At 53.6% G+C, this 18403-nt stretch overlaps 1 protein-coding gene across 3 annotated transcripts in view; it reads right to left on the bottom strand.

Moving 5' to 3' along the window:
* Nucleotides 1-491: 491 nt before the first annotated feature.
* Nucleotides 492-18403, bottom strand: part of RXRA (retinoid X receptor alpha) — a 34187-nt gene continuing 16275 nt past the window's right edge. Inside the window, exons 4-10 of one of the 3 annotated variants that reach the window (XM_027887116.1) lie at nt 18008-18177; nt 13710-13839; nt 9488-9620; nt 8279-8370; nt 6400-6505; nt 2838-3000; nt 492-1262 (exon numbers count right to left, since the gene is read on the bottom strand). In XM_027887116.1, the coding sequence (XP_027742917.1) occupies nt 2853-3000; nt 6400-6505; nt 8279-8370; nt 9488-9620; nt 13710-13839; nt 18008-18177 (779 nt within the window). In that variant the 3' untranslated portion in view covers nt 492-1262; nt 2838-2852. Of the gene's footprint in view, nt 3001-6399; nt 6506-8278; nt 8371-9487; nt 9621-13709; nt 13840-18007; nt 18178-18403 lie in introns of all 3 variants that reach the window. The other 2 variants (XM_027887115.1, XM_027887114.1) reach the window with 2 other exon arrangements.

Genomic DNA, 18403 nt, shown 5'->3' on the forward strand with positions numbered 1-18403 from the left:
ATGGGATGGGATGGGATGGGATGGGATGGGATGGGATGAAACAGGATGGGATGGATGGGGTGTGATGGGATGGGATGAGATTCAATGACATGAGATGGGACGAGACAGAATGAAATGGAACAGGATGGGATGGAAAAGGATGGATTAAATGGCATGAGGTAGGATGGGATAGGATGGGGAGAGATGAGATGGACCAGGATGGGATGAGATGGGATCGGATGGGATGGGGTGGGATGGAATGCAAGATGGGATGGAACGTGATAAATCTGACAGAATGTAATGGGATGGGATGAAATGGAACAGGATGGGATGAGATGGGATAGGATGGGATGGGAAGGGACAGGATGGAATGGAATGGAATGGGATGAGATGGGATGGGACAGGAGCTCCCACCGTGCAGCCCAGCACCTTGCAGCCACCACAGCTCAGCACCCAGCACCAAACAGCCCCTTCCAAGCCATCCACAAGGAAAAGAAAGTGGTTCCACCCAACAGAGAAGGACAGCGGGTTTATTCTAGTGCAATAACCACCAACTTTCCCAAAGCATCCTCATCCTCTCTGGCGAGCAGGTTCCAGGCTCCTTTCTGCTGGAAGAGCTGGGCTGGGGTCTGCCCAGGGGCTGGGTGGGCTCTGGGCTGAGCTCCTGCCGGGAGCCGACACCTCCCTGCACCCCCCAAAGGGCTGCGCCAGCCTCACGCTGGCAGGGAACAGCCTGCTCGTGTTTCCTGGCACCCTTTCCAGATTTCATCTCTCTTGCCTAGTTTTCTTGGCAAATTCTTGCAGGGTGAAGCTGTTTAATAATATTTTCGGCGGCATGCAGGCTGCTGGGGAAACACAGCCAAAACACTTTCCCTGCCTCTGCGGATTTGCCACTTCGGGCCAGCCTGGGGGGGGAAGTTCTGACCTGAAATCCTGAGTATTTTTTTGTAGCAGTGAGATGGCCTGGTGAGCTGCAGGGGATGGAGATGGGGACTCCAGCTGCCAGGTGGGGTGGCAACAGGCAGGTGGCAACTGTGTCCCCCCAGAACCAGAGGTGTGAGGTGGTGGGTGCTGCTCCATCCCTGCCCGGGCACGAAGGAGGTGTTTTCAACCAGCCACAACCCATGGGAAGCAAGAAGAGGACTTTTGGGACCAAATACTTTGCTGTTTTAAAGCAGAGAGGACATGGAAGCGGTGGGGAAGTCCTTGGCCACAGGCCAACCACAGTCACCTCATTCTTGGCTCGCAGTGTTTGTCCCACGGTGTGTTTGGGACAGTCCATCCTGCCAAGGGGAAAAAACCCTTCCCAACATCCCTCACCGCTTGCTCTGCTTTGTTTTTACTCCAACTCATGTGTTTGGTGAGGCACTGGAGACCCCTGGTGAGGGTGAAAGGATCCCTGGCTGACCTCTCGCCACACATTCCCTGGGGAATCCCATCTTGTGGGGTGCGAGTACATTCCTGGAACCGCGTCCCTAATCCCCAAAAACTTGTCCATCTCCCTGCTGTCACACCAAGACTCAAGGAAAGGACTGTGCAAAAGCCAAGGTGCTCTTGGCGCTCTCAGTATCCCAGACAGGAGAGGGGTGGGTGCTGCTGTGTTCCCCACCCCGCTGGGACCTCTCAGCCCCCACATCTGTGCCCGACGGGGGAGATTCAGGGGAGGGGGAGCCCTGTTCTTGCTTCACCACTAATTAACAGCTGCAATTAACCAGCCTGGCCAAGCACTCCCACTAATTGTTGCCTTGCAGTGTTTTCCACGGCTGAAACAACAGGAGCAGCCTCCTGGGTGAGCCGAAACCCCTGAGTGGGGTCATGTTGGGATGCTGGGGCAGTGCCAGGATGTTGGGGCCATGCTGGGATTCTGGGGCCATGCCGGGATGCTGTGCTGAGGGCAGGGGTCCCAGCAGGCCCCCATGAGCTGGGGAAGGGCGACAGGGAGTCCCTGGCAGCCTTAAAGCAAGTGCTCCAGCCGGCTCTTTCCGCGTGGGCAGCTCCACACCCAGCGCAGAGGCATCTTTGGGAAGAGCGGCGATGCCCAGCTGCCCTTGGGGATGGCAGAGGGGGAGTTTTGAGGTGCACACTCTGCACAGAGGGTGACCCAGCTCCCTGTGCCACCGGTTCCCGTGTTTTATGTAGGGGGGATTCAGCTCAATCCCAAATCCTCTGCTTTGAACTGGAAGGAGAAGGCTCTGTGCAGCCACGGGTGACTCATTCACGGGGCACGGCCGGGCCGCCTCTCCCTCCGCAAAGTAACTACCGAGACTACTAATAATAGTTAGAAACCAAAAATAGAATTTTTTTTTTTTGAGGGGTTGGTTTTTTTTTTTTTTTTTTTTTTTTTTTTCCTCTTCTCTTTTTCAAAAAAACTCCATCCTCTGAAAATAGCCAGCTGCAATCCGGCGAGTTCAGCCACTCCCCTCAGCTTGTCCAAACCCCACTGCCCCCAAAGGGCTGGGACTGTCCCCGTGTCCCCGCTCCTGCCCCGGGGGGCACCCACGGAGTGGGGTGGGGGTGGGCGATGCCAAGCCCGGCTGGTGGCTCATCCCAAAACTCGTGGCACGGCGTGGGGCCGGGTGGGGGGGGGGGGGGGGCAAGCTCTCTCCGCTCCCACTTCTCTACATCTAGCGCAGGGGACCAGCGAGCAGGTCTGGAGATGCAGCAGTGACAGCAAACGGACAGGGGTGAAGGCGACGAGGAGGCGAGGACGGCGGGGGGGTCCCCCCGGATCAGACGGTGCCTCCGGCGCTGGGGTGAGGAGGGAGGGACGGGCTGGGGCGGCGGCGGCGGCGGAGGAGGAGGAGGAAAGCGGAGGAAGGGGCCCCGCGGGACCCCCCCAGGCCGGGCGAGGGACTGACCCAGCAGCAGTTTCTCTAAGTCATTTGATGGGGTGCTTCCAGCATTTCCATCAAGAAGGTGTCGATGGGTGTGTCTCCTATTAGCTTGAAGAAGAAGAGGTGCTCCAGGCATTTCAGGCCGATGGACCGGAGGGCTGGGAGGCGGAGCAGGAGCTTCGCAAACCTGGGGGGGACAGGAGACACGTGCACGGTCAGACACCCCACCTCCAGCCCTGCTTCCACCCGGCCCCCCAAAGCTCAGAAGGGTTGGGAGGCAGACACGGCCTCCTGCTGCCAAAGACACGGGGCTACGCCCTGAGCTGTGCAGAGAAATCATTAATTATGTCCCCAGCCTTGACAGATCAGGCAGCCACGGTGGATATCCACAACAAACACGTGCTGATAGCTGAGCTGAGAGGGTAAAACAAGAAATGAAAGGTCAGCCCCGGACTGGGGTGAAACCACTGGCTTCGTGCATGGGCACCACCACCCAGCGAGCCCCCTGAGATGCTCGTGGGGTCCCCCACATCACAGCCACGGGGAGGAGGCACCATGGGGCCAGCCTTGGCACAGGCAGAGGTGCAAACAGCTTCAGCAGCTGGATCTTTGGCCAGGGAAAAGGGCAAGCGGCCGGGAAAGGGATGGAGGAGATGGTGAGTGGTGTTAGCTGGCACTTGGCTTGGCACTTTCCTGCAGGCACTGGGAACCTCCCAGGCAGCTCCACCAGCCCTCAGTGGGGTTGCTGGCCATCCTCAGCTGCAGCTGAGCCCTGGGGCTGCTGGCACAGCAGAAACCTGGCTGACAGACGGGCTGCAGGCACCTCAAGGGTGAAGCCAATGGAAGGAGACAAGGGCTTTGACACAGAAGTTGGAAGGAGCCCTGCAAACCATCCAGGACATGAGGTTCTCCCCTTCTCCAGGCCCAGTAAGGAGCCCCAGCAGAACAAAAGCCCTTTCTCCCCAGCCTGCCCTGCCCGGGGTAGATGCTATCAGGTCACCCTCGTGACGCCAGCAAGAGCTGACAGGCAGAAGGACAGGCAGCAGGGCTGGATGGATGGGCAGGGAAGAGCCAGGAGGGCTGGGGAGAGCCAGCAGCACTGCAGGAGCCAGCTGGGGTGGAGACAAGCCCGATGGATCCATACCAAGGAAAAGCTGCTGTGTGCTGGGGTCTGAGGGTGACAAGAGGCTACAGAGCCAGGAGAGAGCCACCAGCTCCTGAAGGGTGCTTTGGAGCACCCTGGGGTGGCCCCACTCTGCCTGCCCATACCCTGAGTGACAACTGGATGTCACCTCCCAGTACCACCTCCTGCTTACAAGGCCCTTGAGTGAGTGATCCCCTTTACAACAAAAAAGCCCTTTAATGTCCTGTAGTTATTTGCTTTTCCTGCTACAAAAATCAGGGTTTGAACATAAGCAAAGACCCAGAGAGAAGGGGACCCTCCAGAAAACACAGACACACACAGAGACATGCACAAACACACAGATATTACACATGCATGCACAATTCTCTCTCCCTGCTTTCTTTTTTTTTTTTTTTTTTTTTTTTTTGCTGAGCTGGCGAGAACAGCGGGAGCAGAGCCAGGAAAAACAAATCAGTCCTACCATCCCATTCAGGAAGTTTCACTTTAAACCAAACCAGATGATGGCTCCAGCCCTCGGATATGTTTAACTGTGAGATAACCAGCCCGGAGCACAACTGTGCCAGGGCTGGGGGCTGGGAGGGGAGAAAACAGCCCTGATTCCCGACTCCCTGCGGCTGCTGGGTGTCACGTAGGCACCCTGTGGAGCAGCAGGGGCTGCAAGGTGGGGGGAGCCAGGATGGGTTTTTCCTAAGAATGCCTCTCTCTGCCCTGCTGCTGCAGAGGAGTTCCCTTTTGGTGTTTACAGGGTGCTCCCAAGCTCTTGCTGGATGGGGACTCAGATCAAACTCTGCACTGGAAGGCACCTGAAGTGGTGGGAAGCCCAGCGATCCCACAGCGTGGAGCAGGGGAAGGCACCCGTCGTGGCTCGAGCAGGAGCTTGCTCAACCACAGGAAGAACTTGTTTCCAGCCTCAGATGGTGATCACATTGTGCCATGAGACCAGGAGGATGGAGAGAGTTCCTGAGAACTTCGCGGAGCTCTTGTGCAACTCCCGGACTCCCAGCCCGTGAGTTAACCCTCCCGAGCCACCTGGGATTATCCCACCATTGCCCTGCACCGTAGGAGACACGGGGTGAGGTCAGCAGTGCCCTGTCATGGCTCTCAGGACACACAAAGAGGTCCCTAGCCCAAGGTCAATCAAAGCCAGTGAGAGATTAAACTCCAGAGCCCCTGGTGCAGCTTCCGGCCCTAAAACACTCCCTTACACATCGCTGAGCACGGAGGCAGAGCCCTGGGGAACTGGTTTGGACTGGTGGTTCAGTGACTGTGCTCAGTCATGCATGGCAGCTTGGTGGTGTTTGGGGTGATGAAGAGCAGGGCTGTCCCTGTGACAGTGCCCTGCCCACCCCTGTCCAGCAGCATGTGCAAGGGCAGCACAACCTGGCTGTGGATACCAGGGAACGATCCAGGAGAGCTCCTGGCCAGTTCTCCCCGTTCCAGGTGTGAGCACAGCTCTTCCGCAACACCACAACAGCCAAAGTGCAGGCTCTGGCTCTGGATTTGCTTCAGAAACGCAATTTAATAACGCTTTTTGGAAGAGGAGTCGGCCTGAGAGTTGGCCTGGGGTCCACACAAACCACCTGGGGAAGGAGAGGTAACCGCCCCTCCTCTGTGCTCTGTGCTCATCCCTCATTTCCCCTCCTCATCCATTGGCATGATCTGCCCACTGCATTCACTACTGTGAGAACTTCCTTATTTTTATCCAGACACACAAGACCAGGAATGCAGGTGACATGCAAATCCCAGTCGCTTGGGCTGTTTTTCCCAATATCCCCCCACCAGTAGCAGTTTCCACTGCTTTGCTTGCTTTCTCAAAAAGCTGTCAGTAACTTAACTGGCAGTTGCCAGCTTCAGGCTGTAACTGGGAAAATGCGCCCACTCAGCTCCGGAGCCGTCCAGGAAAGCATTCCTAATTCCCCCTCCCATTCCCAGCTGGATTGGGGGAGGCGGGGAGGGGAGAAAAGAGCATCAATTGAGGCTTTCACTTCCCAGCAATGATGCTCATCTGCCACCGAAAATTAACTCCATGTGAGTCTTATTTTCGCTGTGGTTTGCTCTCCGTGGTTTCCAAAAGGGAAACGATACCCCCTTCCCACATGTGCTCATCCCACTGCTGCGGCCGCGGGAGCTGGGGCTCCTCAGGTCTGCCCACCTTGTCCTGGCCGGCACGGATTTACTGGCATGGGAATAAAGACCTCTCTGCACTGCTCAGGGGGATTTTCTGAGGGTGCTCACAGGTAGAAATGAGGGGTTTATCTGCCAGAGAATTCTTCACTCCCAGCAGAGCCGGGAACGGAGAGCCCCAAACGGAAGGGACCCGGCAGCTGCGTGCTGGTGTGACCCCGAGGACATCCCTCAGACCTGCCCCAGGATGCAGCACCCTTCACAGGGGGTTTCCCTGGGCTGTGAGGCTGCAGGAGGAGTGGGCACAGGGGGACTCACCTCCCGGGCTGGTCGGGGTATTTGTGTTTGCAATAAGCCTCTAGCGACGCGTACACCTTCTCCCGCAACGCCTCCACTTCGGCCGGGTTCGACAGACCTTTCGAGTCTGAAAGGCAACAAAAAGACCATCAGCCAAAAAAAAAAAAAAAAAAAAATCTCCAGCTTTTCCAGGCAGGCAAGGGCCCCCCATGAGCTCCCCAGCTTCCTCCATCATTCCCAGCACCACCAGACCAGGGCAGAGTGTGGGTGCAGGGTCTGAGCCCTGGGTGTTGGGGGCAGTACCAAACAACTCCTGGGGAGCATTCAAGCCCTCAAGGGTTTGCCCTGTCACTGCAGATCTGGTTTATTCCACCTCATACCCTCACTCCAACCATCTTAACTGCTTTCAGTGGTCCTTCATTTTAAGGGTTTCAGCCCCCCTCAAGTCCTGAGCTTGTGGGATTTCTCCCTCCAGCACAAGCCCTGTGGTGGGGCTAAAGGAGAAGCCCCGGCTCTGGCAGGTCCCCCGTGACACAGCGAGGATCTGTTTTTAGTAGGGTGAAAGGGACAGTCAAGAAATCGATATCCCCAAGCACATGTGCCACGGGAACCTCTCCAGATTCCCCTTCTTTTACCATATACGGCTAATCCCAAATTACAGACAATAAATTACTGGTGATTACAAGGAGAGAGGGGGGAATAAAAAAAATAATAAAAAAAAAAAGTCAAGAAGAAAAACAAACCCAAGAAACAGCAATAAACCCTGCTGAAACGGCCTGGCCTGGGTTTGGTGGGAAAATCCAGGGAAGGAGCCGTGCTTGGGCACAAACTGTGCTCCTGAGAGGGCAGGGAAGGGAGGGGAGGGGTGGCTGTGGAGGTCTGTCCTTGGCTTCCATCTGATTTCTTGCTCTGGACTGACCTGCTCTGAAACACAGAGACACCCTCCAAGCAGAGCTGTGCAGGTATGTGCAGGTTGCCAGCTGGCTCCTGCTGCACAGGGATTTGCTCCCCAAAATGCTGGAGACAAGCCCTGGCACTGAACCTCCTTCTTCCCTTCGGGCAGCTGGGGCCAGGGGGGAAAAAGCGAGCAGCATGAACCTTGCTGGAGTCTGTGGAACTAAGCAAACTGCTGACAAATGTTCAAGTTCTTGTGTATTTTATGAGCACATTTCATGCCTTTCACCCTCTTCAGGTCTGCAAAGGGCTTTTCCAGAAACAAGGGTAATAAAACCCCCTGGAGGATGAGATCAGGAAACAGAGACAATAATGTCCGTGCTCTAGCACTGCTCTAATCTGTACTTTTCCCTTAAAGGATGTCTAGATTCAATTTTGTTTCGATTCAGGGATAATTCCCTCATGCACTAGAACTTTCTTCTCACAGAGTCACTCTAAAAGGGGGGCAAGCTGAGAGGACGAGGGGGAGTGGCTGTAAATTGAAAGACAGTAGGCTTAGATTGGATACTAAGAAGAAATTCTTCCCCGGGAGGGTGGCGAGACACTGGAATAGGTTACCCAGAAAAGCTGTGGCTGCCCCTGGAAGTGTTCAAGGAGCAACCTGGGATAGTGGAAGGCGTCCCTTCCCATGACAGGGGGTGTGAAAGGATGAACTTTAAAGTGCTGCCAACCCAAACCATTCTGTGATTCTGCAAAAGGGAGGAATGGAGAGCAGCACTGGTAAGGATCCAGATCCACCCCTGAGCTGCACAGGACATGCCTGTAAGGTGGCAGAGCACATGCAGCACTTAATTTAGCTTTCATCCTCGCCTCTCTTCCTTCTTGCCCTGTTCTTGGTAACGGGGTGCCCTCAGCTACTTGGAATGGAGATTTACAGGGAAGAAAAAGTGCCAAAAGGACAGAGCATCAGCCAAGAGGGGACAGGAGAGCAGACACAGTCATGTACCAGGGTTGAAGAGGACAATGGCTCGCAGGCAGCCCAGCTCTGTCTTGTCCATCAGCATGTCTCGCATTTTTGACACGAGTTCTGTCAATACTCTGCAAAGGACACAGAAATCACAGGCGTCAGGGTTAAAGAGAAATGAGAACACCCAGGCGGTCAGAGCCAGAGTGAGATCCTCCAGCCACAGCTAACAAAGCCAGAGCATGGTGCTCGCTTGTATCAGCTGAGGATGTGGCCTCATCTTCCTCCTCTATCAAAAATAGCTCATTAGGAACACCAATAGTTCCCGTGAGATACAACAGGGGCCATAAAAACTGCCTTCATCCATTTACCGAGAGGCTCTGGCACCTGAGAAAGCTGCCTAAAAATAAAAAATAATAATAAAAACCCACCCCAACAGGTACCTAAAAGTAATTTCCTCTGCCGGTAATTTTTATTGCTCCCTTCGCTCCTAGTGCAGGTGCCGGTCTTGAAATATTTTCCACTGATTGCCCAGTTTTTCATGTTAGATCCTGCAGGGAAGTCATGATCTTGCACTTATGACCTCACAGGAACAAATGATGTCACCCAGGTCTGAAGAACAATTTCCTTGCAAGGCACAGCACCGAAGGTGATTTGCTTTCAACTAAGTCGCCTCAAGATGAGTGTCAGGCAGAGAAATCGGCATTTCAGCGGCGTCTGGAGCCACACCGTGGGTCAAACACCCTGGAAGTCTGGCTTTAAAACACTTTCCCAAAGCATGAGATTAAAGAGCCCTCGGGACACGCATGTGGAACCTGCTGAGTATTTTTGGTGCCTTTCAATTGTGAAAATAAAATCGCGTCTTGGTCCAATTAAAGATGAAAAGAAACAAAGGAGTGGCCTCCTCGTAACATTAGAAGGCATCTGGACCCCATGAAAAGAGGCTTTTTGATTTGCACTGGGCAGCCTCCTCCCTGTTCTGGGCTGTTGGGTTTTGCAGGTTTAAGGGGAGGGTTTAATGCTGTTGCCTGCAGCAGGGACCGCAACACTTCCACGCACGCCGTGGGATGGACACCCTCGCCCTGGGCTCCTCCGAGGCTGCAACGTGGGGAACGGAGGCAGTTTGGTGCAGAGACAGAGATGGGGATGTCCAGGCAAGGTGTTTTGAGATGCAATCCGTCCATCCATCCATCCATCCACCCATCCATCCATCCATCCATCCATCCATCTATCCTCCCTCCCTCTGCCCACCTGTCGAAGATGGCCCCGACGCCAGCGCTGTGCGCGCTGTTCCGGTGCACGTGGAGCCCGGTGGCTAAGAGGATCCCGTCTTTCACAGCTATGGAGCGGTGGGAGAAGGAGGCAATTAGGAGCTCATTCCACCCTGGGGAGGAGAGAACAACCAAGGCTGCAGGTTAGAGCCACCTCAGCGGGTTGGGGAACCAACACCACCTCCCCGGTGCTAAAAAGAGGAGGAACGCGCTAGAGGAACGGGGCTGGATGCGGGAAGGGAGAAGGGAGCCAGCCTTTTCTTGGATGTCAGGGAAGGAAAAAACCATTAAGAAACAAATGTACTAAAAATATAATGCTAATAAGGGAAGCAGTTTCCTCTATAAACCGAGCAGACACGGCAGCAAACGGCTCTGCCTGCTCCTCTCGCTGTGAACCTCGGCGTGGGTGTGGAGCCCTGCGCTCCCCTCTGCCCTCACCCGCTGCCTCCGAGCATTTCCACACCTATCAACGCTTTCTATCGCTTAATTGGGCTCATTTTCAGGCCATAACAGGGCACGAGAGTTCATTCACCATCATTCAGCTCTGTAAAAAGGCACCGGGAAAACTCTGCCTTGTGGGTTTGCTGCTTCTGCCACGTAAATAGTGGGAGGGATTGCGTCTGCTCTCTGCACTGGGGTGTCCCACATCCATGACTGCTCCTCTAACTGCTTCCATAGCTGCTTGGGAATCAGCTTTTAGTCTTATTACCTACTGGATGTGTTACTTTGAGATATAGGAAACACATCCTCTGAGCCCAGACCTAGTTACAGGGACAGGAAGGGCGATGGGCCCTCCCCACCTTCCAGCTCCCCTCTTTAAATTCCTAAATCCATGACAGGCTCAGCTCAAGAATGCCTGAAACAAAGCCACAACAAGAGGAAACGCTGCAAAGTTTGAAGGGTGGAAATTCTGGTGACTTTCAACCAAGGAGCAGCATTTTTGGTAAGGGAAGACGGTTCTTCTGCAACACCCATCACGTGGCTGATTTACCCAGCCAGTGCATGTCCTGGAGTTCAGAGCATAGGGCTGCCTGGCAGGGTCCAGAAACATCAGGATATTTGGTTTTAGTGTTGTTTTTTTTTTTCCCCAGTCTGGAAAAGCAACACAACAATCCTTCACCCCTCCTGCCACAGGAACACGTCGTGTCTCACTGACTGGAACAAACACAAGGTCCGTGTGTGCTGTATTTACCTACTGCTGCAGCCATGGGTTGTGCCATTAGAAATGTTGACAAGGAATAAAGTTCACTCTTTCCTAAGTGGCCACAGGATGTTTCCACCCCAATCACGGGAACATTTATTTGGCTATTTACTGGGTGAGGCCTGGCACTTTCACAGGGATTGCAACACCGTGAAACCCAAGGAGAACGGAGGAGAAGATGTGGGACTGCACCAGGAGCCTGCAGAAACTGCGTTCCCTGGATGAAGAGGAACTCCCAGAGCCAGACCCACGGGAAGGTGCCAGGGGTGCCTCCCACCAGCCATCACACACAGACCCACAGCAGCTCCACATGCGGCTCCAACCAACAAAAACCAGAGCTGGCTCACAACATCCATTCCAAGCTGGGCTTATTCCAGTGAAGGAGCACTGAATTAATCAACATCCTTCAGCTGAATTATTCCCATGTAGAGCTGGGATGTTCCAGCTGAAATGGGGAAGCTGTTTTTACACGGTCCTTTCACCGGAACATCCCCAAAGAGCTCACAAAATAAGAGACAAGCAGGAAAAATGAGGTGTAACCACAGGCAGAAAATCTGAGTTAAGAGACCAAACAAGTCTAGTCCAAGATTTTTGCATTTGAGCCCAAGCCCTGGAGAAGCAGAGCAGATTTCTTCAATCTGTGTGACTCCTTCCTCACTAAACAAGGTGGCTGTGCAGCCTCCAGGGATACTCTGGCTCCTCTGGGATAGGGAAGGCACCTTGGCAGCGCAGTGACCATCGTGACAATCCATCTCACTGCCAAGTTTCCCCCCCAGCCCCATAAAACCAACTGCAGCTGCAGAGATGTAATGCTCAGCATCCTCTGCCAGGCTGAGAAAACATCAGGCTATTCCTGTCTCAGCCCTAGCGAGCTTGGAAACGAGAAAACACGGGGAAAACAGGCTTAAAAAGTCAGGTTTCCTTCCCCTCCAAAAAGCTCAGAGAGGGAATATTTTTAAATGATTCAGGATTTGAGGAAAGCTGCTGCCAGCCCATCCAAAGATGCGTGCTCCACTTATTTTGCCTCCCAGGATGCATGGCTGAACCTGACTGACGCTCTTAGCTGAATTTTAATACCTTAATATTTCATGGGCAGCTGTTCTCAGCAGGCCGCTCTCCACACTCAATAATACATAGAGCCACTGGTTAAAAGACTTGGGGGAGGTTATCTGAGGCCCTGGCAGAGACACTTGGAGCAGGGAGCCCACTGGAGCTGCTGCAGGTGCTCAGCAACCTCATTCCCGTGGGGTTAGAGCCACTGTGAAGTTCGGGATGTGACAGGGTCTGCAGACCCTCTGCTCCTGCTCCACGGAGTGGCCCCTCAAGCACCAGCACGAGGGGGAGAACATCAGGTCAGGAACACTCAGCTTCTTCTAAAGAGAAAGGAAAACCAGGAACTGCTGTTGTGGGTTTTGGTCCCACTTCACAAAGGGAATCTGGTCTGAATCCAGCTCTTCCCTGAGATATTTGCAGGAAGCTCTCAAGGATTCCTGCAGAGATGCTTCCCTGCTCATCCACTCTCACGAGAGGCTCTAGAGACCCTCTTCAAAAACACACTTTTGTGCATTCCATAGAGGGCCTGGAGCCAGTTCTGGTAATACTCACATCCATGGAAAAGCCAGGGGAGCACCTTCCCCAAGGGGTTGCAGGAGTTACCCTGGGAGGGTGCAGGACCTGTCCAAGTCTGCAGCAAGAATAACCCCCCCAAAATTTCCATTCCCAGACCACTGCTGTAGCCACGAGATGAACTGTGACTATAAAAAAAAATCTCCTTTCAGTAAAGTAAGTGGAAAACACACACCAGTAAACAGTGTGACCTAAACAACCAGACACTCTTGAGGTCAAGGATGTCAGAGAGGCTGTGAGGGGAACGGGGTATCTGTGTGTAGGGTCAAGGTACTGGCTGGTAGTCAGTAAAAAATTGCAGAAAGTTTAAAGATTCATGTACTTGGGCTACAGTCAGCCCTAATAAACAGAAAGGTAGCTAGAGCTGGTGTGGTGGGAAGGGAAAAACACTGATCCCATCACCTTCCTACCCTGGAGTCCCTACACCTTCTCCTGAAGCAATCTGGACAGACCTTGGACCAGAAGAGTTCTGACACTGATGTGAATACCTTGCACTTGGTTCTTACAACACTCTCCTGCCCGATTTCACAGGGATTTATTTGGGGGGAACACACTTTCTGTGGTAAAAAGTCAGAACGCTGCCATCAAGGTGGATCAGCAGCACCTTCTCTACAGAGACCTGGAGGCCAGAAGGGTGCAGAGAGAGGAGCCACACTCTGCAGGGTTCTCTCCTCTTGAATTCCCTATGAAAGTGAATTTTGGGGAAACAAGAGGAACTTTTAAAACTACCAGGCACTTCAAAGTCCCCAGCTTACAAAGAGCTTCACGCCTAAAACACATCCTCCCTGAGCTCTGCTCTTGGTTTCTTGCCCTCCACGATCCTTGTACAGCAGCAGGGGCTTGAATTCACTCGATGGGGGAAGACCCTTTATCCAGCAAACTGCTTTCCACCTCCCAAATCCTGCTCCTGCAGCCCCCCTGCTGCACAAGGAAATTTAAAATAAGCCCAGAGAGTTTTGTTTTCATCTTGGTGGGTGGGAGAAGGAGGGTGATAGATTTTTCTCCCCTTTCTGGTTTTAATTATGATCAAACATCTTAGTTTGGATGAAGTTTCATGGAGGCCCAAGCCCACTTGGTCTCTCAAGTCTCAGTCTGGGAGGAAGGCAGAGCGTTAAGTCTCTTGGTTTGAATCACCCAGCACCCATCTCTGAGCCCCTCACGAAGCCAAGTCATTTTTCAGCTGATTGGCAGCTGGTGCAACATTCTGGATCCCATTCAGCAACACGGTGTCCCCTGGGGCTTTTTTAAATCCTGTTTAGAAACTGAATGGTCAGAGGCTGTTACTCAGGATCAGTTCAAGGCTCTCAAGCTGCCAGGACCTAAATCTAAGGGTAACACCTGTCTCAGTGAGATGCAGCACTCCCATCCCACTCACCTGCTCGGAGCAAGATGACCTGGTCGTCCAGGGGGAGCTCGGAGAAGTGGGGGATCCTCTTGGCCCACTCCACCAGGGTGAAGAGCTGTTTGTCTGCTGCCTGGCATATGTTCGTCACTGGGTCATTGGGCTGCCAAGAAAAAGAGATGGAAAGGCTTGGAGAAGGCAGAGCAAGGAGAGGAGAGGCTGGACAAGCAGCTGAAGGGGCTTTCTGCCTCCCTGCCACCCCTGAGGTGGATGTTATCAGTCACGGGGAGAGGAGGTTGATTTGGCTTCTCCACCACATGGGTTGTAATGGTTTTTAGCGAGCTCCAAAACGGGAACTGGGAGTGCTGAGAAGCAATATCCATCACACTGACTGATGAATCAAAGGACCTCCAGCCCAGGGAAGGGCAGGCTCCCCATGCCAGCATCTCCCAGCTCGATAAACCAGCACCAGAGGGGGCATTACAGGAAAAAAAAGGGAAAACTCCTTTCCTTTGAAATATTATCCAGTAACAAAAACCATCTGCTCTCAAGGAGGACAGTCAGCCTAAACACACCAAATCCCTGTTTAAAGGAACTGCTAACAGCTCAAGTGGGCTTGTGATTAGGAACTGGAAGAGCCTGTCTAACCCTGACTGAGGCAGAGCTCACTGGTACAAGTGTGTGTGTAGGGTTTACCTCTCTGGACAGGGATGTATGAGCCCTTCCACATCTCCCACCGTAATCCCTGCTGATATCTAGCAGCCTGGACTGCACAGTTATTTTTCTTCCATGTCCTTAAAAGAGCAGTTTCCAAAGCAGAAGGAGCAGTGTTTACTTCACCCCTGCATTGCAGGGGGAAGGGGTGTGAATTCAGAGGCAGAGCAGGCACGAACACCAGTGTAACCTTTCCCCCTGCAAGGCCATTCCTCACCACTTGGTGCTACAGCAAGCCCCTCTCCCAGGTTGGACAAACAAGAGTCATGCTGCTCAGTCACCCTCCTGCCCCCCCAGAGCCGTGCCCCAGACCCTGGCCCAGCCCTCTCTGCTGTCCCCTGGCATCAAACCCAAACTCTGTGCCTCATGGCCACCACCTCCCATTCTCCAGGCTTAAAATAACCAGGCTCTGGCAAGCTCAGGGCACCCGCCTTCGAAGTATTTTCACCTGTTGCGTGCAGAGATGGATGGGAAGGGGCTGGCACCGCTATGGGGACGGGCCCCCCTGCTCTGCTCCTCTCCAGCAGCTACCTGAGGGGGGCAAGGGCAGGAGGGTCTCACCCCCAGGGAGCTGAGGCTCTCCCCTGAGGAGGGAGATGTGAGCAGGGGTCAGGCTTTTACCTGGCCGAGGGAGAAAAGAGGAAACAACTGTGGTGCAGCCTACAGGAATGTCTCCAACCTCAAGCCATCTCAGTTTGGTCAACTGGAGCATCCAGGTGGAGAAACCCGGCGTCCTGGCTCCCATGGGATGGGATGGGGATGGGGATGGAGCCCTGTGTGCCCCAGAGGGGACATGACTTATAGGATGCTCCCATCTGTCCATGCTCCAGCACAACCTGACCCAGCAAGTGCCTGCACAGCCCCACAAAAGGGGTATTTTAGGCAAGTAAGATGTTTTTACCAAAGCTTTTACCAGAGGTGGCTTCTGGGCAGGTTGTCACCATCTCTGGGACTCACCAGCTGGGCTGCAAGTGCCCCAGCCCAGGCTGGCACTGGGGCTCTGTGGGCAGCACAAGCTGTACCCAACCTCTGGTGCTCTGTCCAAAGCCTCAGCGAGGGGCCCAGCCTTTAATTACACCTCAGGTGGCAATTCCTGGAACCACCACAGCGCTTCCTGGCAGAACTTAATCACCATGGAGTGAGAGGCAGCTAAAAGTATCCTCCCTGTAGATCCAGAGGGCCCTGCCTGGGCACAGAGGGGCTGGAAACCTTCCCTCTGCATGGAAAGCAAATCCTCTCCTGCAGTAAATAGCAAGGGCAGGGTGCTGGAGTGTGACAGAACGAAAGGGCACCTGATCCTCTTGGAAAACTGGAGCTTGGAGGCATCTTCCAGAAACTGGTGACTTGAAACCAGACATCAAAGGCCAATTAAGAGCTAATGGGGATAACACCTCTCAGTTACAGGCTTTGCCTTTCAGCGGTCAGGAGCCCATCCAAGGTGGTGCTTACACCACAGGAGCACAGATTCCCAGCAGCCAGGGACAGGGGGCAGAGGAAAACCCATCCTCATTGTCCAGGGACAGGTATCTGCTCCAAGAGCAGCCAGGGAACCACGGCACAAGGTGACAGGCATGAGAACATGTAGTGACAGGACAAGGGGGAATGGATGGATTCAAAACTGGAAGAGAGCAGGTTTAGATGAGATATTGGGAAAAAATTCTTCCCTGTGAGGGTGGGGAGGCCCTGGCACAGGTTGCCCAGTGAAGAGGATGACCTGGCAGTGTCCAAGGCCAGGTTGGACTGGGCTTGGAGCAACCTGGGATAGTGGAAGGTGTCCCTGCCCATGGCAGGCTTGACCTTGATCTTTCCAACCCAAACTACTCCACGATACTGTGTGGGAGAGGAGGGTGTTAACTCCTACATCACCCTGCCACCTCCATCCCAGCCTGGCACGGCCAGGTGGAGGTGTCCTTGCAGGTCACCAGAAGCATTCAGTGCAGACAGACTAAGGGGTAGAGGCACAAATCAAAGGACCCAACACACCAGGCTAACAGCAAACAGCTTGTGTTCTACCCCGTGTCTGTCAGGGACTCCATTTGCCTGCCTTTCCATCACCTGGGCTCCCAGGGGAGGGCTGGGAGGACGGCACCTCCTCTGTCTTCCCTCGCCTCATCCGGTGGCCTCGAGCTGCTGATCTCATACATCTGCTAAACCTGCTACAAATGTCACCTCATCGCCTGACAATAATAGGGCATTTCAACAAGCCTCCTGCTTCTATTTAGATGCAACACACATCCTTGTTCACAGTAATGCGTGTTGAATTATGCAGGAACCGGCTTTCAATTTGCTACAAGAGGCTGAGGAGACGCAGTGCCAGACGAAGCCATTTATTTCAGCTCGCTCTCTGGGGTTTGTTTTCAAGTCAGCACAACGCTGGCTCTGACTCCCCTGAAGTGTTTTTAAATCCTGAGAGCAGTCAGAGCCTCTCTGAGCTCCTCACTAACCACGGCTCAGCTGCCTCTTCCTCCAAAACGAAAAGAAGTCCCTTGCAGCTTCATGGTGATGGGACCCTCCTCTCAAACGCAGGTGAGCACCACACTCTGTATCTGATTCCAGAGAGTTTCACTGAGGAATTGGCTCTGTCCATATCAGGAAGCCTTGAAGGTCCAAATCAGCCCTATCCACACCATACTCACTGAAAAGCCTCACCTAAGGCATCCAGCCCTACGATGTCCTTGCAGGTAAAGGCCAAAAAGAGGATCCCACAGAGCCACTTAAGACTTAGGAGCAGCCTGACTCTGAAATCTCTTGTCCAGCCCCACCAAGCAGAATCATAGAATGGTTTGGGTTGGAAATGACCTTAAAGATCACCTCATTCCAACCCCCATGCCAATCCTCCAAGCCTCGTGTAAAGGAAGAGATGAAGTATTATTGTAGCAGAACATGAATACTGCAGAGTCCTTCCACTTGCTAGAAATAGCTGCATTTCATCATCTCAGCCTCACAGACACCCAGCAGAGAGCATTAAGAACTGCACCATGCCAGGTTGCTCCAAGTCCTGTCCCATTTCCCTGTCATCTCTCTCTTGCTTACACAAGGTCCTGTTAGAGCCCAGATGCTCCAAGGGGGCCCAGTTCTAATGCAAGTTTCTAAATGGGAAAGGAACTTGAAAGCAAATCTCTAGGCAAATTTCTGCAGCTTTTCTCTTCTCAGAGCCAAGCAGCTGTGTAATTCTGCCTCTGAAAAAGTCACACCCTCAGTTTACAGCTCTTATCTCTCTGCACTTCAGCCACGCAGGTCTGTTTATTGGCTCCATTGGACTCTGAGCTCTTCAGAGCATGGAGTGGCTTTCTGCCTTTTAGCACTGAGGGCTGTTAATTAAAATAAAATCTCCTCTGTGAGCCCTCCTAATTATGCCTCACAGTATCTGTGCCTTCCCTGTGGCTGTGAGATGGAACAGTACCAGTGCTGCTGGCTGCTGGGTCTGCTTTCCAGGGGCTTCCACCTAAGCTCACACATGGAGTCGACAGCAGAGGCAAGAAGTTGCACTTCTGAGCTCTTTCTTCTCCCACAAGACAACCCCCCTCTAGGCTCGCTGCTGCACTCGTGGCCAGCTCTGCTGATGCCCCAAAGCCACCCTTTGTGTCCCCAGTGGGCAGGGGGAGGAGGCGCCTCACCGAGCTCGGCGTCAGGCCCATGTTTGCCTCGATGTACGTCTCTGTCTTTGGCTCCACGGCGAGTTCAGCTTCCAGGATCTTTTCCACAGGCATGTCCTCGTTGGCGCTACTTGTCGACTCCACCTCGTTCTCGTTGCGGTCCTTCCCCCGCTGCCTCTCCTCCTGGACAGCTAGAAGTGGACAGAGAAGGGACAGCGTCACTCTGGGATCTCCAGGCTCCATGGAGCTCCAGGTGTTATTTAGCCATGAAATCCCAAAGCATCCTCAGGCCTGAAGGATCACAGGAACATCCGAGGTCTTGCTCTCCCACCCATGCGGTCAGTGGGTCTCAGGACTGGGTTGTTCAAGAGGGGGTGAGGTTTGGGGAAGACACTAAGCAGCCCCTGCCTGGGAGGG

This window comes from Empidonax traillii, unplaced genomic scaffold, assembly GCF_003031625.1.
Source record: "Empidonax traillii isolate 1590-97213 ecotype Southwest subspecies unplaced genomic scaffold, ASM303162v1 scaffold204:size1584377, whole genome shotgun sequence".
NCBI lineage: Eukaryota > Metazoa > Chordata > Aves > Passeriformes > Tyrannidae > Empidonax > Empidonax traillii.